General features: G+C 41.1%; 2 protein-coding genes across 6 annotated transcripts in view; one reads left to right on the top strand and one right to left on the bottom strand.

The window, feature by feature from the left end:
• MEGF10 (multiple EGF like domains 10) overlaps nucleotides 1-27,249 on the top strand; it is a 341,217-nt gene that overhangs the window by 18,552 nt on the left and 295,416 nt on the right. The window lies entirely within an intron of this gene.
• On the bottom strand, nucleotides 2,558-21,877 carry C5H5orf63 (chromosome 5 C5orf63 homolog). Of its 3 annotated transcripts, XM_045794817.2 has the most exons (5): nucleotides 21,763-21,798; nucleotides 10,876-10,936; nucleotides 7,949-8,069; nucleotides 4,576-4,632; nucleotides 2,558-3,188 (listed from the first exon to the last, which is right to left on the bottom strand). In XM_045794817.2, exons 3-5 carry the CDS (start codon nucleotides 8,060-8,062, stop codon nucleotides 2,997-2,999), a joined length of 363 nt encoding a protein of 120 aa, XP_045650773.1. In that variant the 5' UTR covers nucleotides 8,063-8,069; nucleotides 10,876-10,936; nucleotides 21,763-21,798; the 3' UTR covers nucleotides 2,558-2,996. The 3 variants fall into 3 exon arrangements, with proteins under 3 accessions (XP_045650773.1, XP_045650772.1, XP_087718467.1); XM_045794816.2 differs by lacking the exon at nucleotides 10,876-10,936 and having other exon boundaries at nucleotides 21,763-21,877; XM_087862341.1 differs by lacking the exons at nucleotides 10,876-10,936; nucleotides 21,763-21,798 and adding an exon at nucleotides 8,148-10,854.

Below are 27,249 nucleotides of genomic sequence, written 5' to 3'. Positions count from 1 at the left end.
GATCTAGTAACTCCTTTAACTAGGTCCAGGCTGGGTCCAGCCAACACTTTAACCCCCTATAAGGATCAATGGGTTTTTGTTTACTTGTTTGAAATTCTAATGTCAGAAATCTGTTGTTTGGATGAAGCCTCTGCACTTCCTGTACACCTATAACCATGTGCTTATACTCAGGCAGGAAGTGCTCCAAAAACTTCCAGGCTGTCAGGCCAGCCCATGGATTGTATCTTAGCTCAACAGACTCTGAAACTCTTGGAATTTTTCCAACTGGTGGCCCAGGAGAAGGATCAACAACCCTAGGACATGGGGGTCGGGGGGAGCACACAGCTCTCAGGGTGCCTGGAGCAGGGAGGAACACAGGATGCCCAGCCACACAAGTGGGCCATCTTCTCTGTGGCCCCTTCTCCCCAGTTATCTTGAAGATACGAATGTCCTGCAGGGTTACTGGAGAGTGCTGCTGGACTTAGCATGCTTGAAGACTACAAGGACCAAGGCAGGCGGGGTAGAGAGATGCCGCTGAAGAACCAGGAGCCAGAGGGCTTACTCTGGAGGAGGGCAGGAAGGAAAGGAGGGCGTGGTTACAAGCAGGGAAAATCCCATTACCTGAGGTTCTTCAGTGTGCATCCCAGTCTACTTGGTTGCATCTCCTTTACTCCCTTCCCCTTCACTCCGGCCACACAGAAGCACGCTGTTTTCTAAATATGCCAAGCCCTGCATACTCTTATCTTCCATATGCTGTTCCTTTAGGATGGAACCTCCTCCTCCTTCTCAGCCCTGCTCTATTGCTTCTATTAAACCATCAAAACCTAGATTAAGTTTAATTTTCTCTGAAGACTTTTTGCTACTTTCCTCATCTGGCCGCTGTGCTGTTTTATATATATCTCAGTTCCAGCCATCACTGCACTATGTTGTAGTGCTTTATTAACTTACTGTCCTTGCTCCCCAAAAGACAGTGGTGGTCTAAGACATGGACCCATTCAGTCTTGTACTCCCACCACCTGGCATTGTGTTTCAGTGTCATAGGGACTTCTATTAGATCTCTATTGCTGTGTAACAATTTACCACAAATTGAGCAGCTTGAAACAGCACACATTTATTATTGCAGTTTCTTTAGATCAGAAATATAGGCATAGTGTGGCTGGATGCTCTGATCGGAGTTTCACTCAGCTGAAATCAATGTTATTCTGGACTCTGGTTCTCATACTGTACTTAGGTTCCTCTTCTAGGCTCAATGATTGTTGACAGAATTCGTTTCTTGAAGCTGTAGGACTGACGTCCCCATGTTCCTGCCAGCTGCTGGCCAATAACTGCTCTCAGTTCCAAGCAGCCACCCAGTTTCTTGCCATGTGGCCCCACTAGGAAGTTTACCACATTGATGTTTGCTTCCTTCAGGCTGGCTGGATCACATCTCTCTGATTTCTTCTGCAACCAGCCAGAGAGAGCTCTACTTTTAGAGGGCTCACCTGATTAGATCAGGCTCAACCAGTATAATCTTGCTTTTGCCATTTGATGTATCATAATTACAGCAGTGATATTTCATCATATTCAATGAGTTTCACCCACACTCAGAGGAGTTAGACAAGGGCAAGGGTTCATTAGGGTCATCTTAGAATACTGCCTGCCACAAGGCTCAGTAATATCAAGTAAGATGTGTTCCAGAAATTTGTAAATTATAAACACTGCTATTTGATTATAAGGCCCCCCCCCTTGTCACTTTGGAATGCTTTTTAAGTTGCTCCCAAATCTGTGTTGAGTCCAGAATGGTTGAAGATGTTGTATGTGAGATAACACAATAATATCCGTACCGTGAGCCCAGGTAGTACTGGAAATTCAGGGTAGGGGGCAAAACCTGGTCTGACAGCTGACTGACTGACTGTATTACCTTAGACTAAGTCCCTGAAACTCTCAGATTTCTCATCCTGTATAAAATGAGGGCATAGGACTACACAATGTATAAAGTTAGCCAGCTCTAATATTCTATAATTTCTAAGACTAAATCATACTGCTCAAATTAAAATCTAGCCAAGTAACTCACAATATCCAAATTCATTAAAATAGTTCACAAAAGAATTTCATTATAGATAAAATTACAGTGATGTGATTTTAAAAGGAAAAGGCAATTTTGTGTTTAAATGAATCCATTGCTATACTGGTCGAACTTAACTAAATATAAATAAGGGTGTGCAACTATATTTTTAACACTTTACATAAAATGGTGAAGAATATTGTCTTTAGATGACATATCTGTCCAGTTATGTTCAGAAGTGAATTTTCTCCAAGATATTAAAACCCTGATACTGTTTTACAATTTGAATTAACTCAATTGATGACAAGTGAATAACTATCAGAGGCAGCCCTCAAATATTATGAATCAATTCACTGGCTACGTGTGAAGCATGTTGAGATTCTTATACACATTTTGGAGGTTTAAATCTTTCTTTTGTTTTTCTCAAATGAAGCCTTTTTGACTAGGATAATTATTCTCTTCTCCCCCCCTAAAATGAATTCTAATTTTAAACAGGTATTATTAAATCCCACTGAAATAGGCTTCATGCAGATGTATTTGTTAAAACACCCCTTTATTGACTGTGCACAGTTATTAACAATTCACATTTCACTTTATCTACTGAGTGGAAGAGCATTTATTCTTTCATTAAAAAGTTAAGCCCTTAGGGCAGCAGCAGGGATGCAGAGCCTTCTTCCTATAAACCACACTGTCCAGTGAATGTAAAATGCTTCCATATTAATACAAAAGGGAAAAATAAATAAAACAAATGGATTTCTCCCATCCTCCATCATCCCCTTGCTGCTGATACACTCCTCTCATTTTATAAAATGCCAGCAGGTAAACAGTTCCCACACTATTCCCATACTTCCATCAGTCAGAAGAGTAATGTCACCATTTATTGGGCACCACCTAGTTCAGAACGTCTGTAGGGACGGGAAAGGCCATGGTCATGTCTTTAGGAAGACGCCATTTGGAGAGAGTGGGTGGAGGATCATGAAGGCGTCCTCCGGCCTCCAGCACCTTGCTGCTCAAGTTTCTGGAGCTGCTTTTCAAGTTTTGAGATGTCTACTCGATGCATCATCAGAAACTGGCCATTCAAATGAAAGACGGGGATGTCAAATTTATACCTTTCATACCACGCAGAGTTTTCTGGAAGTGTGATGTCCACCTCCTGTAAAATAAACTGAAACAGAGACAGACTAAAGCTCTGTATTTTAGAGAGCACGAAATGATACAACAGTTACAGTGCCAACCTGATGCCCAGACTAGCTCTCATGCGGAGGGGTTTTGCTGTTGTCTGCCTATCTGAGGTCCCAAGTGAACTCATGTCCCTGATTTTCACAACTTGATTGATTTCATTATATCCCTTAACTCTCGGTTTTGCTATTTTGCTGTTACACCTATTATATTCAGTGTCGGGTCACTACTTCATTCCTGGTGAAATAAAATATGTCCCAACCGGGAAACTGAGAATCAGGACAGATGTGCTTTGCATGTAAGGATGGGAAAGCCATCATGGTTCGCTACTGGAAAACACTTCCATGGAAATGACAGAGTAAGATAAAAGGAATGGGGACAAAAGTTTAAAGAAAGCGTGAACATTGCACCTGCTAGTTAGTTTTGGGTTTTTTTTTTTGTTTTTTTTTTTTTAAGATTTTATTTATTTATTCGATAGAGATAGAGACAGCCAGCGAGAGAGGGAACAGAAGCAGGGGGAGTGGGAGAGGAAGAAGCAGGCTCATAGCGGAGGAGCCTGATGTGGGGCTCGATCCCAGAACGCCGGGATCACGCCCTGAGCTGAAGGCAGATGCTTAACCGCTGTGCCACCCAAGCGCCCCTGCTAGTTAGTGTTGATTCATATTAAGAGTCAGAGTAAGAAAACCAGTTCTGCTCAGAGAAAAACACTTAGGGGTAATGAGTTTTGTGGAAATTAGCACTGAAATCTCTCTCTGAAGAATAGAAAGAAAACTTAAATGAAAAATCATTGAATTTCTTCCCAAAGAAAAGATCCAGGCAGATAATCTATACCTTGTATGCTATCCATTTCACATACATAAAGTCACACTGTATAATGCAGTTTTCTCCTGCTTTTCGAAAGTTTGCATCTGACCACTTGGCTGTTACGAAAGACCTCCATTAGTACCTGTTTTGCTAATTGAAATAAATCTGAGGACTTTTGCTTTTATGAAAAAAGGTGAAAAGTGAAGATAGTGTTTGGTGTTTGTTTTGCCATGCTGGAGGCAGTGCCTACCCTGAGCAGCCAGAGTGGCACTGCCAAGCTCCTTCCCTAAAACCTACACACAGGATCTCAACACCAAGCCCCTAGAGCTATGAACTGTGTCTGTGAGCATCTGTGCTTTATCTCGGTTTATTCTATGTATCTGTCAACAAGAGGTGTCCTAAAGTGTCAGAAGAGCCTGAGAGAGGTTATTTTTTGGGTCTAGGAATGATAGAAAATTTTTTCTCTGTAAACTAATGTTAATTGCTTCTTTGCTTCACTCCACTTGGGCATATGAAGGTTGGCTAGGAATGCTCTACTTTCAGAGAGTGGAGGGGGGAACCTGTGTTACCCTGTTTTTGTAAGGCTCCAGTATATCCTTGGCTTCATCACAAAGTGGGCATGGATCCTACAGGAAGGAAAAAATAAAGCCATTAAATTCAAGGAATGGCATGCAGCCTGACAAAAACCACAAGAAACAGATTACACTTATTTTTAAAGGGCTTGTTTTTTACCAGGTTAATTATACTGTTTTATTTCCAAAGCAAAACATTGCTATAGAATCTCATAAATAGCTAGTGTTTCATGGTAAATGGGCTGTCAGCATTTTTTAGTTGTTTTGTTTTGATTTTTCACCATAAATAAAGCTATTTATACATATTTGTATATACACATATAATAAATTTAGATACTTACCTTTGTTACACATGTATGTGTGTATACATTATATATATGTATATACATATCACATATACATCCACATACATCTAAATGAATTACATGCGTGTATACATAGATACATACACATATACTACGTTTAGATGCTTACATTTTTTGTTAGTGGCTTTATCTAACTGATATCAGGGAAGATTATTTTTCACTGATTTATAGTCTTAGGGCTTTGTCCTTCCTGTGTCAGGAACACTTTTCTGGCCTGGCTGACATCACCAGAATAGCTTAAAGTCTGTTTTGAAATGGAGGCACTGAGCTTTGCCTGCCTGTTTTTCCTCATCAGTCCACAGGAATAAACTCATTGAGATGAAGTTAGATAGTGATTGCCCCACCATCAAAAAGGCAGAAATCTCTATTTACTTCGGGTGATGATTATACCAACTCTTTAATGGTCTGCCTGTTTTCTCGTTGCAAGTGTCAACAGTAGGCTTCCCAGGTTAATTCTCCACCCAAGGAACAAGCAAGTTTTAGTGCCGGTTGTTTGTATTCTTTAACCATCTAGTGGAGAAGCCTTTTGAGAATGCTGTGGATCTTTGGCAGATTTTAAAGTCTTCTCAGCCCTAGACTCTACGAAGAGCTACTAGCTATAGGTTCTCTTGCATGAGCTCAAAATAGACTCACCATTACTGATGCTTATATAAAACCTGCTTTTTAACATGACAGGAAGAGGTGAGCTGTTATGTAAAAGAAAGGCCCCTTCTCAACTCCCAGCTTGTTTTGAAATAGGGACCCAGATCATCAAAAGGCAGTTTTTCTTCAGTAGGGTCTTTTTGGCCCCAACCTCCTGGTTCAGAGAATTAGGCTCGTCATTTATTACAAGCATCATCAAGAAACAGATTATGGATAGTCTGTGATGTTTTAAGATAATCACACTGAAATTTTCTAAGAAAGTTTCAAAAAGTCAACAAGATTTTAAAAGCAAAAGCTGTTAGAACAAGAACAAGCTGAAGAAGTGCCAAATATACCAATGTTTTGCTTTTATGGTAAAAAACTTCAGTTGAACCTAGATCACGTTTTCTGTTTTGTTTCTGTAAACATGGACGTCGCTGCAAATTATCCTGTGTATATGTATTTTTATTAGGAAAGGTTCATCAACTTTTAAAGAGGCCTATGAACTAAAAAAGGATAAGACCCAGTGGTCCGGACCATTCAAACCTCCTTCTCTAGGATTTTCCACGGCACTAGTAGAGCACGTACTACTCTATCCCTAGAATGGAATGGACATTTGTTGGGTTGGCCATCCCACTCCCCCTTCTGGTAGCAGGAATGCTGTGATTTTGCCTCAGAGGAACTGCTCTCAGCGTGTGGCTGACTGAATCATTGAACAAAAGGGGTAGAACACTTGACTTAGGCTGAGGCAGTCAGTGCATCTTATCCCTCTTGGCCACGAATGGCTTAGGGATTGGCCAAACTTATTATATGCCCAATGACACAAATCAAGGATTCAATACAAATTTTAAGCTAAATGGAAGATGAGTGTGGCTTTTTTTTCAGATGTCTTTGATTAACTTGGCTATTGTTTAAACTGAAAAATAATGCAGAATAGTTATGCTGAGTGAGTGCCACTAGCCTTAAGGGCTGTTATTTTATTTTTTGTGGCTAATTCTCATATACATTTCTCATATGTAGACGCAGATGATGAATTATTTTTATTCCATAATGTCCAACAATGCAATATATACTTATGGATATGAAAAGCAGTTTAGATTAACTATTCTCAACAAGAAATTCAATTTTAAAAAACTATTTTAAACTTTGTTATTAGACAGCTATCAGATATTTTCAGATTGCTAAAATGCCTGAAATCTGAAAAACGTATTAAACAAGACAACTTTTTTGCTTGAATTGGGAGTATTATTTACTAAGATTAAGTCTATTACCCTGTGCTTTCTTTCTTTTTTTGATTATATATCACACAAAGTAATGTTAACTAGCAAAAGGAAATAAGTGATATTTATGTTATAAATTTCAGGGGGAAAAGCTCTTAAAATTTTTAAATAGCTATGGCCTAAAACTCCTGTTAGGGATAAGAAAACAAGTACAGTTGTACTTGTCAATCCTTATTTGTGGCTTTCTTATTTGCAGATTTCCCTATCACTAAAACCTATTTGTAACCCCAAAATCAATATCTGTAGCACTTTTGTGGTCATTCACAGACATTTGAGGACATGCACACAGCAGTGAAAAATCTGAGTCACCCAAAGTGCACATTCCTAGCAGAGGCTGAATAAGACAATGATCCGCCTTATTGTTTCACATCTCACACTGTCAACAGGTATCCTTTCATGATCTGCTGAGTGCCATGCTTTTTGCATTTTTGTGCTTTTTGTTGGTTTTGCTATTTAGAATGGTCCCCAGTCAGAGTGCCGAAGTGTTGTGTAGTGTTTCCAAGCATAAGAAGGCTGTGAATGTGCCTCATGGAGAAAATATTGTGTTAGATAAACTTTGTTCAGGCCTGAGATATGGCGCTGTTGGCCATGAATTCGATATTAATGAATCAAATATATATATTAAATACAGTGTCTTCAAACAGAAACATACGCCAAACAAGGCTACGTATTGATCAGTTGACAAAAATGTTGTGGCCAGAAGCTCACTGGAATCTAACCCTGTACCTCCTCTGGGAGCACTGGTTTAGTATTCACCAACCAATTCCCTGTTTGTAACATAACCAGCACAGGAATTAACTATATTTCTAACTGATATATTTATAAACATCATCTCTCTTCTGATAATTCTTTGTTCCAATGCAGGCATCGGGTAACTATTAAATATACTAGTTTACCCACTGAAAAGTGGCATGTGGGTAGAAACCAGAGTTAGTACCACTGTAACTGCAACTGAAAAGTCAAGGGACAGGTCTGAGGACAGTTTATTCCACTGCTTTCCTTTCAGCGTTTCCCCACCTCCCTTCTTAAATGTACAACTTTCTTCACCTGACAATTTAACACTCTTTGTTTCTGAAGTAGTAATTTTACTTTTTCACTCTGTACCTTTGTAAATAAGGTCAGCACAGGCAGAACGTTCTTAGAGGCAGAGAGATTTCTCATGAGGAGTTGAAGGGAGTATTTGGCAAGTTGCATGCTATTTCCTTGAAACCAGAACATCTTAATTCTGCCAAAAGAAAAATAGACCAGTAAACTTATGTGCCCTAGATTTTGCTGTTTATAATATGAACAGTAAGCTGCAAACCTATGGTGGAATTTAAAGACTTGAGAACTGCTTCTTGGACTCCAGGAGTGTCAGAGAGGCCCAGATGTTTGGCAAGTCTTCACGATGTCTCAACAGTCACTGTATTCCAAACAAAACAGAATTTAGAATGGAAAAATATCCATATTTATGGATGAGCTGTGTGCCTAATCACTTGGTTTCCGCAAGCAAACTTCATGGGTTTGTTAATTTGAATACAAAATTAAATTTCACCTGCGATTGTGCCAGCATCCTGGTGATTCCCTAAAATGGGGAGGTTTCCTGAGATGGTTCTTATTTGCAGAGATAGCTTCTCTTATTGGCAAGCATTCAACAACACACAGCCACCTTCACGGTAAAGGAACAGTAAGTAAGGAGCACAAGTACCCAACTGAAGGTTAATGTTGTCACTTAGGAGATCCATGACCCACTCTGCTGCAAAAGATGGGGAAACACAGAGCTGTGCTAAGAGGAACTATAGAGGAGAATTAGGTCGAGTTGCCTTGTCAGAAACAAAAATCTACTCAGCTCCTTCAGTATTTTAAATGGAGATTGCCATCATTTTAAAAAACATACACAAATGTACTAGTGTTACTACTGGAGGTACTCCAATACGAACAGCTTGGTAATAGCAGCATGTCAAACACTAGGCTTTGAAGTTCCTCATCTTGCTTCTTTGCTCGACATAAGACAGCCTACTTATTCCTAGTTATTCTACTGAGCTTCCAGCTTTGTCCTTAAAACTACAGATATGATAATTTCACTTTTAAAACACATATGCACTGTTGACTTTATCATGTATCAGTATTCTCAAAATGAATTCATTCTTGGGAATCTTCATTTCTTAACTTTGCTGTACTTTCTCTCTCCAACTTCATCTCACTTTCCCCTCCCTTATCCTGGCAAGCTGCAGCCACAGAGATTCCCTTGATTACCTAAAGATCATTTCTTTATTAGGATCTCTGTCTTTCCTGTCCTTCTGCATGAAAAGCTCTTAAATAGCCTCTCCTCATTTGGCCTGGGTCATGCCTTAGTGACTGCCTTACCAAGGTTGGCCAGCCCACCACACTCCATCCTTATGCCTTGTTATAGTTTTCTTTTTTCTTTAACTGCGTAAAATGATTTCTTTACCTCTGTGCCCCTCTCTAACTACAATGTGACTTCCATAGGGGCAGGTACTTGTTTGCCCCAGTGTCCCTGAGCATCTATAATTAGTTGGTACATAGTAGGTGTTCAGATGTTTGTTCGAATATTTAAAGTGTTGGAGTGAACCTTTCTTCAACTTTTTAGTCTTATCTCTGGCCCTGATCAGACACTGAATGTGCACAGCAGTCACTAATTGAGCAGAGCTCATGTCATAACTAAAGGTTAGAATTTTTCAGGGTGCCCACAAGACTGTGGGCCAGGGCCCTACAGCTGGTCCCGACCCTTTCACCACCAGCTCTGATCTCTGCCTGCTGTGCTCCACAGAGCATGACTATATTAATTATGTGCTAATCTCTAGCGCTGACTAGGCTTCTTAGAGTAAGATTAGCCTTAAACTCATTTCAAACAGAATGATATGATTTTAGAGAAAAATACCAACCCCTATCAAACTAGTGTAAAGGCCAGAGGACAAAAAGATTGGATTCTGATCTGTGAAAACAATAATCTTTCCTTCACTCTTAAAGTTGTAGCCTTCTCCCTGGGTCTCCCAGCTAACTAGATGATCTCGATAACTCATAAAAGGGAATGTGATGAGCACTTTACAAGGATCTGCTACCTGCCATTATTCCAAGATGGAAAGTGGATCTAAAGAACTTCACAGTATACTGTGCTACTCTCAACTAAGTGTTAAGCCCTGCCATACACATTTTCCATAAATTCGGTGGAATCAGCAACTCCCATAGGTGATTGTGGTCGGAGACAACAGCGTCTAAGCGTGGCTTTGTCTACACAGGATATAAATGAGGGGGGAAAGTAGAGTATTAGCCATTTTTACACTAGGTAAAAACTTCTGCATCCTTGGTTTCTATAACCACAGTGGCAAATCTTCCTAGGGAATAGAATTAAAGGAGCTGTACTATATAGGAGAAAGAAAACAAAAAATGAGTTTTGTTAAAGACGGAAAGATAGCTCTTGGAAATGAGAAGGATGGGGCCATCTATGGCAGTGACCTAGGACTACCACCAGGAGAGTGAACTGCAGCTACATGCTTTTGGTGGAGGGATTTAAGATTTATTGATGTCTGGCTGGTAAGGAAAGGAGAACTTACTGCTTTTACCTAGCTGAGTTGAGACCGAGGTGTTAAGGCTTTAAAAAAAAAAATTCACATTCACAAAGGAAATCTGCTTCAGTATTTCCAACATGACAAAACACAGCATGTGGTCTTGGTTGCACCCAAGACAAATAAAACCTGTCATAGTAAACAGAGTTGCTATTCATTCCAGATTTGCTGGAATATTTGTTCACCCAACCCAGAGAGCTGAGTCTTCAGTGATGCTGCAACCATTCTGTTTAAAATTAGTTCTCCTTCTACTGTTAGACTCCTCTTCTACCTTTTCCAGTGTACTTAATCACTTAAACATGGCACATTTGTTTATGGAGAAATGTATTAGCATTATGCAGTTTTACTACCTGCATATTTTCCACATGTCCTAAGGCACATGCATTTTACCACATTGTTAAATTAACTTCTTTGTAAGCACTGTATTAGAATATTAGAGTATGATATTAAAAAAGCTCACTATACCTCTCCTAGGCAGAAATAAGATCTGAAGGCTAAAATTCTGAACACTGGAGTCCACTTAGTTCTAGAAATAAATGAAAAATGATACACTCTGATTACAACTTTATCATACTCTTCTTAGAATATTTTACTAACTCTGTAAACCCTAACACTAGTGCTGTCAATGTCACACTCACTGAATCATGCCTTCTTGAAGTAAAATCTTAATACAGGCTACTCTGTCAATGTGACATTTTCATTAGTCCTATTATTTTTGAGCAGTATCTCAGCATTATAAAAAAATACTCTGAAAAGCTGTTTCTGCCTGTTAGCTCATGACTCGGGAGAGGACAACACCTTTTTGATTATGTCATTGAATTTAGTCATGAAACTTGTGTCCTTACTACACACAGACACAATTTTATCCTTTGTATTTTGTTACATGCCTCTGTGATATGAGCAAAAAGAACTGTGTTCATAATATCAAAGAAGCACAATTGGGTCACCTTTGTCACAGACAAAAAAAAAAAAGTAAAAGGCATAAGACTGGATTTAGAATGTGCCTAAAACAAATTCCACAGCCTAACAATAAAGATGGTGACTCCTGCTGTTTCAAGTCCACTGTTGCTCAGGGGCGTGGATCAGCCTGACAGAGAAAGGGAATGCTGGCTTTTCAACAAACTGAGGCTGACTCCAGTGGTCTTTATGGCAGAATCAAATACAACATGGGGGAGGAGTGATTGGACCCATTCAGCCCTCCTTGAAGCAAGATAAGGAAGATAACTTAACTTTATAGCATTTTCCCTGTGAGGCACTCAAGGGCATACCATTAAAGCAACTGATTACAGTACAGAAAGAAGCCAGGGTCGTTGGAGCCTTTATTAAGGATTATTCATTTCTTGCATGAGGAGCTGCCCAGACTAGGGCTGCATATCACTTAGGTAGGGCCCCTGGATTCTTCAAACACTGCGTGTGTCTGATTAGAAGGGAAACAACATTGTTCTCGCTTGAGTAGAGAAACTGACCTTCACTGACCAGAATTTTTATTCATACAAAGAATCCTGTAGCACGCCGAATCTCCAAGCTCACATGATTCCCTCATCAGCAAGCTGCAGTGTTAGTTCATGTGCAAAATGAAAAAGTCTATATAAGCCCAGGTACTGCCTTGGTTATTAACAGGTAATGTTGGAGCTTCTTCACAAGAGTATAATGTAAATTTAATGCTGAGCTGACATTAACCAAACACTATTACAGTAGCTCTTGCTGAACGTGTGTTCCATGAGGAGAGGCTCAGGGCTTCTGTTTAGTCATTTGTGCCATGTGAGATGTTAAGCCCTCATTTCACATTCATTACCATCTAAGTTAATGTTCCTATTTTTACCCAAGTGACTAGAAAACTCATGTGTGCGTGCCCGCATGCACACACACACACACACACCGCACACCTCTACTGGGAACAAAAGCCCATCATTTTAGATTACTGGAAGTTCATATAATGAGGTGAGGTTGCTCTTAGCAGACTTGTCTGGGTCACTGGGCTTGACCTAATCCAGGGAAACAGGGACACATGCCGCCTCCCTGGGGCCCCTCTGTGTCCCCTGTGTCCAGTGCTCCTCCTCTCCCAAACAAGTGGGAACCTAGCCTGGGATGTGGGTGACAAGGAGAGGAAGCATAAAGGGATATCACCAAAGCTGAAAATGAAGCAGATATTGTGAGTGTCAACCCAAGGAGCTAAGCAGGGAAGGAATGAGGCTACAGAATAGAAATGAGGAGCGGGACCCTCACTCACTGGCATGGGTGGGATTGCAGGGGACTTTCTGGCTCCGCGGCCTCAGCAGCCAGAGGACCAGGCCAGGCGAACTGCCTTGAGAGGTGGAGCCAGCTGAGATGAGCTGTTGCCACAAAGATCCCAGCTAACCACACACTTATACATGGTGTCATGCTCAGCTTCATTCTTTTCTTCCTTATTTAAGTTGAGGTTTAATTAACATAACATTTTAATTAGTTTCAGGTGTACAAACATAATGATTCGATATTTATATATATTGTGAGACAATCACCAGAGCTTCATTCTGACCATGGACTTGGACTGCTGATTTGATCCCACATAACACATGAAACCATGAAACTACATCATGCCCCAGACCTGGGGAGCAAGAAGCAGCCTCTCACGCCACAAATCCACCTCACTCCCTGTAGCTTCTATTTCCAGATTTCAGTGCCAACAGGTTCAACATACAGGGGGCCAGAGAAGGCAGTAGAAAATCAGTCCCAAAAGGAATGACCAGTCACATGAGTGCCTAGGAATAAAACCCCATTTTCTTTCCCTTCAAATTATTACCATGACAGTGGGATTTCCAAGTATCTGGATGTTTCTATTCCACTGTTTACACTCAGTGGTGCTATGTTAATTTGCATTCCACACACTGTTCTATTAACTTCTTTAACTGTTTGAAGTGTGGGCCTTGCCAATATACTAAGATTACAATTTCACTGAAGGTATTCCAATCTACCACTCAATATATGTGTTCTGTCCCCATATCCCACCTCCTTCAAATTCTCATTAAAATTAAGCCATTTTTTTCTTCCTTCATCCTGTTTGGTGTTTAGCCCATTTCTTCGCCTCCAAATAAAATCCTCATATGGAGAAGTCACCTCCACATACTAGATGCAAGCAACAGGAATAATAGAGGGATATACATCAGTGGATTCAGGAGAAGGGAGTTAAATTCTTAAGTGAAACAATATAAATACAGGAGGGATTGCAACCAGGACATCTAATGGGCACCTTTAAATGCTGTAAGAGGAAGGAAGAGAGGAGTACTGTGGGCTGAGATCAGAGGGGGTTTCACAAGAGCAGGATCCCAAGTCATCTAGGATTTGGATATGTCCAAAAAAGGGGAAACATTCCAAAGCTGGCGTGAGACACAAAGGTGTTGAAGTAGGAGTGCCATGGTCTGTCTGATGGGAGGCACTGAAGGGTTTTGAACAAGAGAGTGTTGTGATAAAAGCAGTATTTTGGAAGACTGATCTAGCAGCAGTATGCAGGACGGACGTCAGAGGAAAAGAGAACGGAGGTGGGAATGAGTTAGAGGTCATTTAGGACAGCCTAGGTGTGGAAGGAGAGTCATCCATTTATTCCACAATGATCTGATGTTTTCCATGTGTTAGGGGCTTTTAGAGGTGCCAGGTGCAGTGGTGACCAGGAAAGCAAGGTACATGCCCTCCTGGGGTCCTTATTCCAGTGACATTAAGTCAAATGATATCAGAGAGTGACAGGTAGAGGAGTGGGAGTAAGACAAGGTGGTGTGATGGTAACTGAGGCAGGTCCTTGAAATAAGTACTCTGAGCAGGTTTCGGGTTTGCTGAGACTAAAGGCTGAGAAGGTACAAAAATCTGAAGCAGGAACATTTTGGCGAGAGGAATAGTAAGTGCAGAGGCTTTAAGGTGAGAACAACCTGAACTTACTGGAAGAAACAAACAGGACCATGTGGCTGGAGCAGAGTAAACAGTGACAGGAGACAAAGCTCAACAATTGTCTGTGGGGGGTACATCACCTAAGTCCTCACAGGCCATGTTGAGGTTTTAATTACAATTAGATTTAGAAGAAGGAAGTGACATGATCTCATATATACTCTAAAAGATTACTTCAGCTGCTGTGTAAAGAATGGTTTGTGGGGGTGAGGGGTAGGGACCCCCATTAGGGGGTCACTGCAGCAGTCAAGGTAAGAAAGGATGGTGCTGTGGACAAGGACAGAAACGGGGCCAACAGAATCGGCCATGAATTGGATATGAGGAATTGAAGATGCAGTGAGGACAACTCCAGGCCTTGAGCCTCTGGTGGGTGGCAGTGCCATTAACTAAAATGGGGACAACTGAGGCAGAAATAGATTGAAGAGTATACAGGACCGATAGCTCCGTTAGGGACAAGTTGGAGCTCATGGAGAGAGTGGCAGGAGAGGTTTGGTATTCAGGAGAGAAGCTAGGGCTGAAGATAAAAATTTGATACTCCATCAGTTTAGGAACTGTATTTACAGCTATGAACCCAGATGACATAATCTAAATAATACAAAAAAAAGAAGAGGGCCCAGGACAGATCTCTGAGGCAATCCAATATTTAGAAGTTGTGTAAAGAGGAGGCGAAGGCAAGGCTCGTGAGGTACAATGCAAATCAGGAAGGTGTGTCATCACAGAAGCCAAGGGAAGAAAGTGCTTCCAGAACGGGAACAGGGGTGGTGGAAGAATCTACCACAAACCAGATGGGATGGGTGTGAGGTTGCTTCAAAACAATGAAATCTTCTAACCAAGGCCTACCCCTAAAGTGAACTACCTGTCTCGTTCTTGCCTAAAATAACATCTTAACTAAAAGTGGGTATTTCTGGTGAGGATGGAGGCAGTGGGTTGGAGAAGAGTGAAGGCAAAAGTTGATTGGATATCTTCAAAAGAGATAGTAAATGTAAAAATCTCTGTATCAGTTACAAAGCAGAATAGAGAAATCAGCCTTAACTTTATTACTAAAATAATGCTAAAAGTAAGGCATTGTTATTAATAACGGTGATGATAAGGAGCGCCTGAGTGGCTCAGTCATTTGAATGTCCGACTCTTGATTTCAGCTCAGGTCATGATCTTAGGTTCCTGGAATCGAGCCCTGTATCAGGCTCCCTGCTAAGCGGGGAGTCTGCTTGAGATTCTCTTTCTCTCTCAAATAAATAAATAAATCTTAAAAAAAAATTATGATGATGACTCTCTTGACTGAAATGTGCCTTTACTGGCCTCAAAAGTAAGATTTAAATCTCTTCTATAGCAGTCTCAGAAATAGGGAATTGCAAAACTGAAAAATATTTCAAACAGAAGTAGCTGAAATTTCCGACTATGTGTATTACTTAAATAGGACTTTCTAAGAAAGGAGATCGCTGATTAAAGAACCAGCATATTTATCTTCTACTCAGGATGTCACTAAGTGCAACTAAGACTGGATATCTAGACCTGCTAATATCTTGGCACCCAGTACTGGCTTAGCTTCCTCAGGCTTCAGAAAATTACAGAACAGGACACTGAAATCTAGTTTTCAAGGAGTCAAGGTTTTCCTTTGATAAGTTTTGGACAGACCCTTCTAGTTGCCCTTCCCAATACCTGCCTTCATATGTTTAAAGATTAAAAAGTTCATCTATTTTACCAGTTGAGGACATCAACCCATGTGTATCAAACAAGCTGCCTAGGTAATGGTCAAGTTGGATTGCATTGATCATCTTTCAAGACAAAATTTGTTCCAAAATAATTCTGAACAACTTGTGTAGAGAGGTCAAAATAAATGTAATGTAAATAAACACAGCTCCCACAAGTCATCAGTCAGGGGAATTAAGCACCAATGGGGTCATTTCTCATTTAGAGTTTCAGAGTCACTCTTCTTATCGTTTCAGCTGCAATTCACCATGTTTGAATTCCTGGGTGCACTTCTGGCTGAGGATTTTATAAATATAAACCCCAGACAGGGAACTCTCACTGATTAGTTCTGAAATGCTGGGCAGTTCCTCATCTGCTTCAGCTTCAGCTTCATCAGCTAGACAAAAGAAATGCTAGCCCTTGTCCTGTTCTCATTTTAGAGAGATAGGGAAAAACTGTGCCCACAGGCTTTGATGTCAAATGTCCTGCTGATCAGAGAAGGGGCATGACACACTGAAGACATACCACGGCAATAGCCCATGGCTTCGAAAGGCCCCAAAGAATCTGTAGTAGTTTGTAACTGTAGGAACCTAAAATGCTGGGCCATTTAAAGAGGCCCAAAATACACGCAGAGATCCAGGCAGAAGTGTAAAGGCGCTGGCTTACTGCACACTTGCTTCTCCAGCTCCTCAATCATAACTGGGAAGCCTTGGCATCAGAAAAGACCCAGTAGACGAGGTGACATTAGCGTCGCCAGGCGCTCATCTTGCAACTGTTTGAGCATCTGGGATGGAAAAGCGCCTCCAAAGAGGAAGAATGATGTCTTTTTTTCTTACTGTTTGACACGTTTTAAAAATAATTTTTAATGACAGACCCTCATCATCTCTGTATTCTTCTCTACATCCAGAAGCACACTTGTGTTTGCCTCCCGAGCTGACAAATGTGAAGTGGAAGGGGAGAGGAATCTTTAGTGTAAACAAGAGTTTGTTTTAGAATCTTTGGACCTTAGCAGTCACACTTTCCAGATCATTGCTTTAGAGGAGTCTGTTCGGTAATGGGGTTGGTGCACATGAAAATGTCAGGGGAGGGTTTCCAGAAAAACATTCAGCTGAGAAAATGAAAATGAAGATGCTAATCAGAAACAGTAGTGTATTGCTACTATACACTCCCTTTAGCACCCTGGGGGTCCCAAGGGGATTCTGGACTATTTCCTGTTAACACAGGAGGGCTGGCACACACTGCACCCCTCCTCTCATCCCAAAGACACTGAGTCAGCATCTGGCCTGGAGCCAGAGAGGCATATTCTGAATTCAGAGTGTGCAACAATGTTCAGTACAATTACGACATAATGGCTGCAAAGCTGTTCCTGAAAGCCAAGAAAACCTGAATAATGTGGTTGGGTTATATCATACATGAGGGCTTAATAGAGTTTAAAAACCAATTTGAAAATTCCTTCATTCCATAAAGATGGCATTAAGATGAGGGCGAAATCATTCTAGTTTCAGGGTTGGGAACAAAGTGCATAAGGACTTATGCTGACTCCTTTCCACATAATCCTTTTTAACCAAAATGACCCATCCCCTTTGAATATATCTCTGATATTTAATGCTGACCCAGAAAGAAGGCGATTTCATTAAAACATCTTAGTTTTATTGTGCCCAGTTAGGAATGCCAGTTTCCTTGCTATTTACAAAGCACACAATCCCATTTCCAAAAACAACTATTTGCAATTCAAACTGTCCACCCAGGCAAGGTCTTCCATTCATCACTAATACCCCACCATTTCCAATTCATCTTGCCAAAGAGGCGAATTTATCTTCATGACCACACAAGACCTGAAAGATGTTTCATTCATTTTTAGCCATTTTGTAGCAAATGACTTTGGAAACTTTGAGTTACTAAATTTGAGCATTTTCTTGGACTTGTCATACAATACGTAGGCCTGGTCAATCTGAATGTCGGGAAACATGTTCTCTTGAGGTTGTGCTCCCACAACCTTCAGGGATGTCAGATTCTACAATCCTCTGGATTCTGTTCTGTTACTTAACACCTATCATGGGATATCCTAATATTTTGGAACTGGGAGGTGACTTCGAAGATCCTCTTGCTTTATGGATAAAGAAACTGTTTACCTGAAGCCTTTCGTATTCCATTTTTTGGTTCATCTTTCTGTATTTTCTCCTTGAACATTTAATGGCTTATTTTTATACAAATGAGACCAACAAAGAATTTTCAGAACTAGAAGCGATCTCTAAGTTCAACCTCCTTTCTTCCAAAAAAAAAAAAAAAATCTCAGAAAGCTTTATTATACATAAATCCTCAGAGGATACCAAATAACTGACAGCACTTTGTGTTTAAGGGTTAATTTAAGGATGGAGAGTGAGGAAAGCCTCTGCTTCAGACAGCAGAATTCTTTTAAGAATGAGGTTCTGGTCTCTAAATCTAAGATGATACAGATTAATTTCATTTTTGAACCTGGAGAAACAGAGCTGAACTTGGATCTTTTTTTTATTCTTACGTCCTAGGCTGCCTCAGCTGACTGAATTTCTATTAAATAACAGTATCGTTCTCTTGGATGACTGGAAGAACTATGTGTTTTAAAAAGTAAAAAAGTTAAAAAATCAAGAACTATGTGTTTTAAGAAGAGTTAAAAATCAAATAATTCAATCTCATGTCCTTCCTCCTGACTAAACTAGAAGCCATTTCCCCATGATTTCATGATTAATACGAAAAAGTACAGGAACAAAGAGAGGAAGTTTATTTGTTTCCAGTAGTAACATTCTGGTTTCTGCTGCAGTCCCATTGGCAACAGCAGAAAGCAGTGTATCCCACATGCCTGCCCCATTACAACACAAAAAGCTGTCAACTTTGAACTCCTTGGGAACATTAGCAAAGTAGAAAAGATGATTGTGGCTTTCTTTCAATATTACCCGGGCAACCTAGCCTTAAAATAGTGCCCATATATAGTCTGTCCTTAAGAAGGACCAAATGAAGATATTAGTGACCTAGCTAAACTCAGAATTTGGTATACCTTCAAAAGGACAGTCTTCAAATATTTGCTCAACAGGTCTTTGGGTGAGGAGATGAGCATGGCAGGCCTGGATGGAGGGTGGAGACAGGGCTCGTGGAGCCTTTCAGCTTGCTGATTCCATTCAACACAACCTAGGCCCTATAGCTGATCCGGTCGTATTTCTTTGGAAGGCAGTTTGGTGACCACCTAGAGATTCTCAGATATAAACTCCCTACTCCAAGCTGTTGATCAAGGCACTGATAACTGCAGTACTTATAACTGCATCTAGTAACCTCTTGAAAGGTTATTGTTTTATATTCCTTTTCTCTACCTGTTGCACTCCCAATGATGTTATAGATCGCCCTTCAGGGACACTGTCTTTTCATTTCTATAAAATGTACTAAGTGTTTGCAGTGTTTGCAATGTGTCAGGCACTGTGCCGGTACTAGAAATAAAAGAGGGATTAAGATCCCTTTCCTGCCCTTAAGGACCTCACACCTTGGGCAGAAGACAAATTTACAAACAATACAATGCTGCAGGGGAGAAGCCTATAGCAGTAAAATGGTTGTTACCAGATACTAATGGTGAAATGCTCTGAAACCCTGGGAGATGGATATCTTTTTAAATAGGAAGGAATTTTGAATTTTGCCTCTATCCCTAGAAACCTTATCTTTGGTAAGGATTAGAATAAAAAAAGTGATGTTTCCATGCCTCCAGGTTCCTGTAACTATAACTGGAATGTTAGGGATGTGGGATGATGATCTATGAGAAATATTTCATTTTGCATATTCTTTCTCAAGTGATTTTGTCCCTGAACTTGCTATGTGATACTACTAGGGGAAGGATGAAGGAAGCCTGCCTAGTGCCTGCTACCTGTGTGGATCCCTGGATCCAGATGGTTTCTCCCCTTCAAAATAATTGCAAACAAGATTAAAACTGCATGCAGGAACTATCCCAGCTGGCTTCTGGCTTCCTCTGATGTACACTCCTTGAATAAAGCAGTGGCAAAATTAGATTTAAAATAAGGAACATAAAAAAACCTTAGTACTTGTACCATATTACCTCAAGGTTCTGCTATGTGTGAAACCCCAAACCCTGGCATTAGAGTAACTGAATGTATCAGCCAGCTAGAGTATGCACATGTTATGAAATACAAAAACTTAAAAAATAACTTATTTTGAAGGCATATCTCCACATTGCCTCCAGGTACTTATGAGTAAAACAGAGCCAGGCATCTGGAATAAAATAGAAATACAGTCCAATAAATTCCTGAGTTGGAAAATCCTCATTCCTATTACCTTACCTGCCATCAATCCATCTAAATAAAACCACATAGCCACCTTTTCCTCTAGTGAAGGAGACAAAAAAATACTGATTCTTCCTTAGCAGGCAGCCACTCCCGACCATAGCAAGTATGAAGAAAGAAAATCTGGGGAGTCCGCCTGTCTAAAGCACCACCAATCTTAATTTTCACACCTGGAACTTTCTGGTTCCACACAATTCTTCAGCAGAACAGGACCCAGGGTATTAGGCTGTGACACTTTACACAGAACCATGACTTAGTTCTCCCTTACCCTGATGTTACAATAATCACTCAGTATTTGCAGGGGAGACATTTTTTCCCAAGTGTTTCAAATCTCAGTGTATACAGCTCCGAATACTGGCAGAGTTTTTCATACACATTTTCATAAGCAATTCTTCATTCATATAATTACTAAATGAGACTGTGGCCTGTAATAGATACCCCAGCTTGTACAGAGCCATGCACACTGAGACATGATTCCAGTGGCTGTTTTAACCAAGGCAATGCGTAGTTACAGGAGCCCTGCTTATGTTGGGAAATGTGCTAGAAAGTGTTGGGGGTATAACAGGTTGTAGACACTATTCCTATCCTGGAGGAGCTTATAGCTTGGGGTCAAGCTGGGCCATACTGTGTGTGTGTGTGTGTGTGTGTGTGTGTGTGTATGTATATGTGTATATATTTAAAGTGCCCTACAGTATGAAGTACTATATGAAATAATATTAAGAAACAAGAATAACGATCATCCTGGCAAAAACCTTGTTAAAGACAGCATTAGAAACAGGGCACTTGTCTATTCCCGAGGCTAAGCATTTGTTGAGAACTGTACAGTCTCTGATTTATTCTCACACTGTTCACCACCCAGGGGTCCGCTTTCGCCAGTAAAGCAGGGTGGAGGTCAAGAAAGCCCCGGGACTCACAACGTTCCCTACAGCACCTTTCAACCTTTTCACCCCCAATTAAAGGTCAACATGGCTGCTCAAAAATATTTCTTTAAAATAAAGACAGTCATCTCAGCGGGCTGCCAATTGAAATTATACTGACACTTCACAGAATTAATTAAACCCGGGACGGGGCATCTGTGAGAAACTGGAAGACGCGTGAAACTGAAATGTTTTCCGCTTCCTCTCAAAAAGCTGCCTTTTCCCGCTCGTTACTTTGTTCACTTCCTAGAGCGCCATCGCGCGCGCACGCACACACACACACACACACACACACACACACACACACGCAGACACACAAATGCCTATAATCTCCCCCCGGAGGTTCATGGATTTATGGCTCCCGGTTTAATTAAATTCCCTCTAACGACAATCGAAATTGGCAGCGTGTGGCACAGCGAAGGGTTCGCGTTCCCCTCCTCCCGCCCGCGCGCCGGCTCCGGGGTGGGGGGGGAGCCGGAGACCCCGCCAGCCGTCGCCAGGCCACCCGCACCCACCTGAGCCGCCCGCCGCCTACGTCGCTGCTTCCGCCCGGAGCCCGGCACTTCCGCCCGAGCCGGCCCGGCCCCCGCCCCGTACTTCGCACTTCCGTCCCGTCCAGCCGCCTCTCCCGCTGCTTCCGTGGAGCTCACCGCCGAGCGGGTCGCCCCTGTGCAGGGTAGCCACACCCGGGCTGTTCCTGGGGGGGCGGGAGGGGGGAGAGACGCAAAAACCAAGGCCAAATGTTAAAAAAAAAAAAAAAAGTGCCCCGGCCCGTTTGGGGATCACTTAGGAGCCAACTTCGAAAATGTGCAGTTCAGGCTCTTATAACTCATCTCTGCGTGCATTCATTTATTTAATGTTTTCTGCCTTCTTCCCCTAGGTCCCGGCTGAGCTAGGTTATGGGGAACAAGATGATGAATGAAACCGGCAGCTGTATCCTCCCCAAACTTAAAGTTAGTAAGCAAGTCGGAAGTTATCCTTTAAGTAGGCCATGCGTTCAGTGAGCTAAATACATCGAAAGGAAAGGAATGTGAACCTATGAAAAGATGGAAATGCTCTAGTTGAGGTAGCTTCTGGGTTGGGATGTGAAGCGCCAGGTCCGGCAGGGACAGAGCTTTCCAGACCTGCAAAAGGGTGGGACTGGAGGGAGCTAGGCACCAGCAACGCACAGAAGACTGATTAGTATGGCTGAGGCTTAGAGGGAGTGGGGAGAAAGGTGAAAACAGGCTGCATAGGGTAAGCAGGAACCAGGCCATGCAGGGCGGTTCAGTTTTGTGCTAAGGACTGCGGGAGGAATTTTTGTTGTACTCTGTTTTTGTTTGTGTGGGGGAAGGGGGTTGAACTGATTGCCTTTCCCTACTGAAAGGATCACTTATCTTTGGGAAGGAGATGAGAAGGGGTTGGGGTAGGTGACAGCGGAGTGCCAGCTGGGAAGGCAGGGTCCCCTAAGTAGTCCAGGGCTGAGCTGTGGGGGCTTGAATGGTGGTACTCTGAATAGAAAATAATACATAATAAGAGTAATGGTCAAAGCTAACATGGATTGCTCACATCAGCTTTACATTCATTAATTTGTTTAATCTGGAGAACCATCCTTTTAATCATTATTGGTACCATTTTGCAGATGAAGAAAATAATTAATAACTTGTCCTAATCTCAGAGCTAGAAAATGGCAGAGGTGGGATCCCATCTCATCCTGTCTGATGGCAATATCTAAGAGCTTACTGCTATATACTCAGTATGTACTTAGTGATTTTATTTTATTATTATTTTTTTAAGATTTTACTTATTAAGAGAGAGAGCAAGCACAGAGGGAAAGTGGGAGGGAGAAGCAGACTCCCCACTGAGCAGAGAGCCTGAGGTGTGGCTGGATCCCCAGACCCCGAGATCTTGACCTGAGCTGAAGGTAGATGCTTAACCAACTAAACCATCCAGGCGCCCCATGTATTTAGTGATTTTTAAAAAAGATACAAAACAAACCAAGGTCAGGAATGCATACCCTGAACAAACTACACTGATGATGTGATATTGTTGGAAGATGCATCTAGAAAGTAGAGTTTTCAAATTTGTACTTTATCACTACAGCATTTGCTGATAGCAAAAGAGGGGAATTTGTGACTATCAGTAAACTACCTATGATTATTTTTGAGTTGATACACTCTGATAAGACCTAATCCCTTTCTGGGGAGGGAGAGAAAAAAGTCAATCTACAAAGTCACTCCACCTAACAGTTGCTGATATAATATTTTTAAAGAAGTTATCTTGAGTCTAGTTATAAACACCTTAGTAGAACATGCAGAAATCACGTTTTGTGGAGTGATGGAAAAGCTTCTAGGAATGCAACTTCAAATCAGCTTCCACATCTCATTTCTTATTGGAAAATGAAATAAATCGGATTTATGAAACCTGATTTCACCCACTGAAGGAAAAGAATGACTTTACGAAAGGCCAACAGTGAAGTCTTTCAGTATTGGTTATGGGTAAATTTCTTTAAGGAGCCAAAAATTCACAAAAATCTTCAGAATTTGAGTTTAGTAAGACTTTCTTGGTTTGTTCAGGTGATGGCACAAGGTGTGGTACCTCCACATGATTGGGTTGAGGGCACAAGTGCCATGAAATGGCTGGAAATCCCTGAGAACTCACTGTAGTTCATGCCCAGTCATTTAGGGAGTGCTTGGCTGAATGCCACAAACCCAGAGGACAAGCGTAGCCTCTAGGTACCAGGCTCACAGTGCTGGGCATATGAGCCTGTCTGGGAAAATGTCTGGAGTCTGACCGGGAAAAATTATAGCCTCCAAAATTAGAAAAGGAAAACTGCCAAAGCAAAATTAATCAACACTTATTAAATGGTCACAAAATATAATACTGTGTCAGCTTCATTAATTGCTGGATTTAATGTTCATAACAATTTCATTACATTTGAAAACAGTTTTAAGATGAGATGCTCTTACTAACTGAGAGTTCTTAAATATACATGATGAGTGTTGAGAAATCACAGCATATTTTAAATTAGTTACTTTAGCCAAATAATTTCAAAAGCAAAATTATAAATTCTTTATACCAAAATAATTAAATGTGGGATGTGTACACATTTTAACATGTTTGAAGTGATGCGAAAGTAAGAGCATTTAGAGGACATGAAGGTCATAGTACAGCGATAGGTCTTGTACAGTTATGATCCCTCAAAACATGCTTGTCCTAGGCATTTGACCTACCTCTTGTCCTCCAGGTCAGGGCTCCAATTCGAAGCTATGCCCTGGGACTGTGGATAGGACTGGTGTCAGGGTCTCTCACATGGGTTGAGTTCTCTTAGATCTCAAGGCTCTGCCAGCTCTATGGTCAGTTCTGAGACTAAAGTTGGCCCTAGAAAAAGCCTGCTGATATTGTCTGGTCTGCAACTTCTGAGATAACTTGAAGGGTACTTTAGTGGACAAGTCATGCTTCCTTCCAGAGATGACCTGGAGCCAGGCTTCCCCACAAAGACCTCCTGAGGGCTGGATGTGTGGTATGGAGGGAGGCATCTTCACTCCCATCCCCCCTGCCTTTGCCTCTGGGAAAACAGGAGTAAAGAAATGTCCTTTGATGTCAATGCTTTCACTTGAGAATAACTTAAAAAAGATATTGTCCCGATAGGTAGTGACTGTCATGCCAACTCTATTTTACAGTAACTTGGCTCCATACTGCTACTCGAGAAACATGTGATCTGAACTTTGACTAGGAGGGACACCCACCACAGTTGGCTGATGTTGATGTAATCATGATGGTAGGAGTATTTAGAAACCTGGTAGGTTTTCTTCCCTGGTCTTTTTCAGGTCTTTATAGTGAGCTTGTTTATTTATCTCATGAGTGTCTCATCCCCAGCAAACTCTGCAGGAAATGATCTGTAAGGGCCAGATATTGTGTTATGTTTAAGGTCACGGAGAAAAACAGTGGCAACCTCCCAAAGAAAAGACAGGCCTCTGAGTCTGGATGTGTTGGGTCAGCAAGGTCAATGTTGACCCCCCCAGGCCAACCATTACAGGAAACAGAATTATAAGCCTGTCTTACTAGGGGAGAATGGACCTCAGAAGCCTGATTTCTGTATCCCGCTTGACATTTAAAAAACTCTGCTCTTGTGCCAGAGGAGAGTGAAAAAAATTTTAAAAGGAGAAAAATGTTTATTTGTTTTAAGGCTTCTTCAGTAATCCACTTATGCCATTTACATTAAAAAATCTTTCCATGTAAACATCATTAATTATGTAGTATAAGAGCCAAATAAAAATGCTAAAAAATAAAAGTAATTGTAGAATAAATTAGTATAGCTTGAGTGCATATATATTATACAGAGGCTCTAGACTTTTATATTTTATTGAAGGAGGCGGATTTGTGATTTTCTACGTTTGAGCTGCTAGGATGGAACCAACAGACGTGACATTTTACAGGTGGATACCAATGCTGTTAAAGTTTAAATTCATATTGGCAATGACATTGTACTTTTTAATAGGGGCCCTGACTCATGCCCCCTTTCTATATCTGTCTAGAAAAGACTCTGGGCAGAGATGTGGATTGAGTAGCCCATGGATTTCCTCAGAAGGTTTTTTGGAGCAGGACCATTCTTGTCTTCCCCAGAATCAGTAGCCTCTATAGTACAGTCACGTGCAGTCACACGAGACTGCTTGGGTCTGTCCTAAAGGCAGTGGATTGTGTGCAGCCTGCCAGGTGCAAGGGAGGGCAGGGACAGAAGCTGGTGAGGAAATATGGCACGGAGACCTTCTAGTAGCAGTGACACTATACATTTGTATCACCTTTTGTAGTATTTGTGTAATCGTATGTAATTAAGTCCTTTATGATAATTCTGGAAAATAGGTAGGGTATGTATTTTTATCGGCCCCATGTGACAGATAAGGAAATTGAAGCCTAGGGAGGGAGGTCACAATGAAGCAGGGATTGGAAAGCATTTCCTAAATCCTATCTATATATATTTTTTCTGCTACCACCTTCATATTTCTTTTTAAAAGTAAATGAAAAGCAACATGGTGTAGTTCACAGCAATATTTTGTGCTATGTGGGATCTTTTAAGAACATGTGAGTGCATTTACATCATTTCCTCAGGGAAAGTTTTGTTTTACCTAGAAAAGCAGGAAATGGAGTTGAAATAGGAAAAGTTTTTCATTTTTATGGATTAAACCCATCTGTTATGTTCACTAAGCCGGGATCATGGAGGAGGATAGATTTCTCACAGTATAAAGAGAGGAGAAAAGAGTAAAATGTATTTCCTTTGTTCCCTGGTTCAGATTCATACCCATCCATGGAGTCCTATTCAGATAAAACAGGGCAGTCAGCTAACCCATCAGAAAGAAAAGATACTGCTGTCCTCAAACGTGCCCCAGCACCCTGACCAGTTTTCCACAGAGTCAAAGTTAACATTTACTACTCTGAAGAATTCTGAGGGGTAATTTTTTTCCCGCTGCTTTGAGCATCTTTCATAAATATGCTTCAGTATTTTGCTGTGTTATCTGTTATATCTGCACAGCACAAAATAAAGCGAAATTATCTTTCATTTATTTATTCAGAATAGTGATTACTGAATATGTCCTATGGGGCAGTGGTAGGCACTAGAACTCCGGGGTTGGACCAAACAGACATGCCTCTTGTTATAATGGAACTCACAGTCAAGTGCAGGAGATGAATGTTAATCACATGATCCCAACAATAAATATATACCGTAGAAGGCCCCTTCCCCAGTGAGAACAAGACTAATAGATGATTAGGTAATTGGAAAATGCAGTTAAAGTGGGAAATCATTAAAATGTGTATGTGTGTTTATACATATACAGTTGACCCTTGAACAACAAGGGGGGTGGGGCACCCACATCCCACACAGTCGAAAATCCATGTATAACTTTTGACCCTCTCAAAACTTAACTAATTATAGCCTACTGTTGCTCAGAAGCCTTACTGATAACATAAATGGTGGGTGGACTCATATTTTGTATGTTATATATTACATACTGTATTCTTACAAT

This window comes from Ursus americanus, chromosome 5, assembly GCF_024610735.1.
Source record: "Ursus americanus isolate L20-20 chromosome 5, mUrsAme1.1.p, whole genome shotgun sequence".
NCBI lineage: Eukaryota > Metazoa > Chordata > Mammalia > Carnivora > Ursidae > Ursus > Ursus americanus.
Note: the sequence above shows the minus strand (reverse complement) of the source record. Positions and strands in the feature narration are given on the sequence as shown.

Coding starts and splice junctions, on each gene's coding strand:
- C5H5orf63 (XM_045794816.2), bottom strand. CDS start 8,062: ATGTTCTGGTTTCAAGGAAATAGCATGCAACTTGCCAAATACTCCCTT. Junction 4,633..7,948: donor TGCTGACCTTATTTACAAAG/GTACAGAGTGAA, acceptor TCCTTCCTGTAG/GATCCATGCCCACTTTGTGA. Junction 3,189..4,575: donor TGGAGCCTTACAAAAACAGG/GTAACACAGGTT, acceptor TCTCTGTTTCAG/TTTATTTTACAGGAGGTGGA.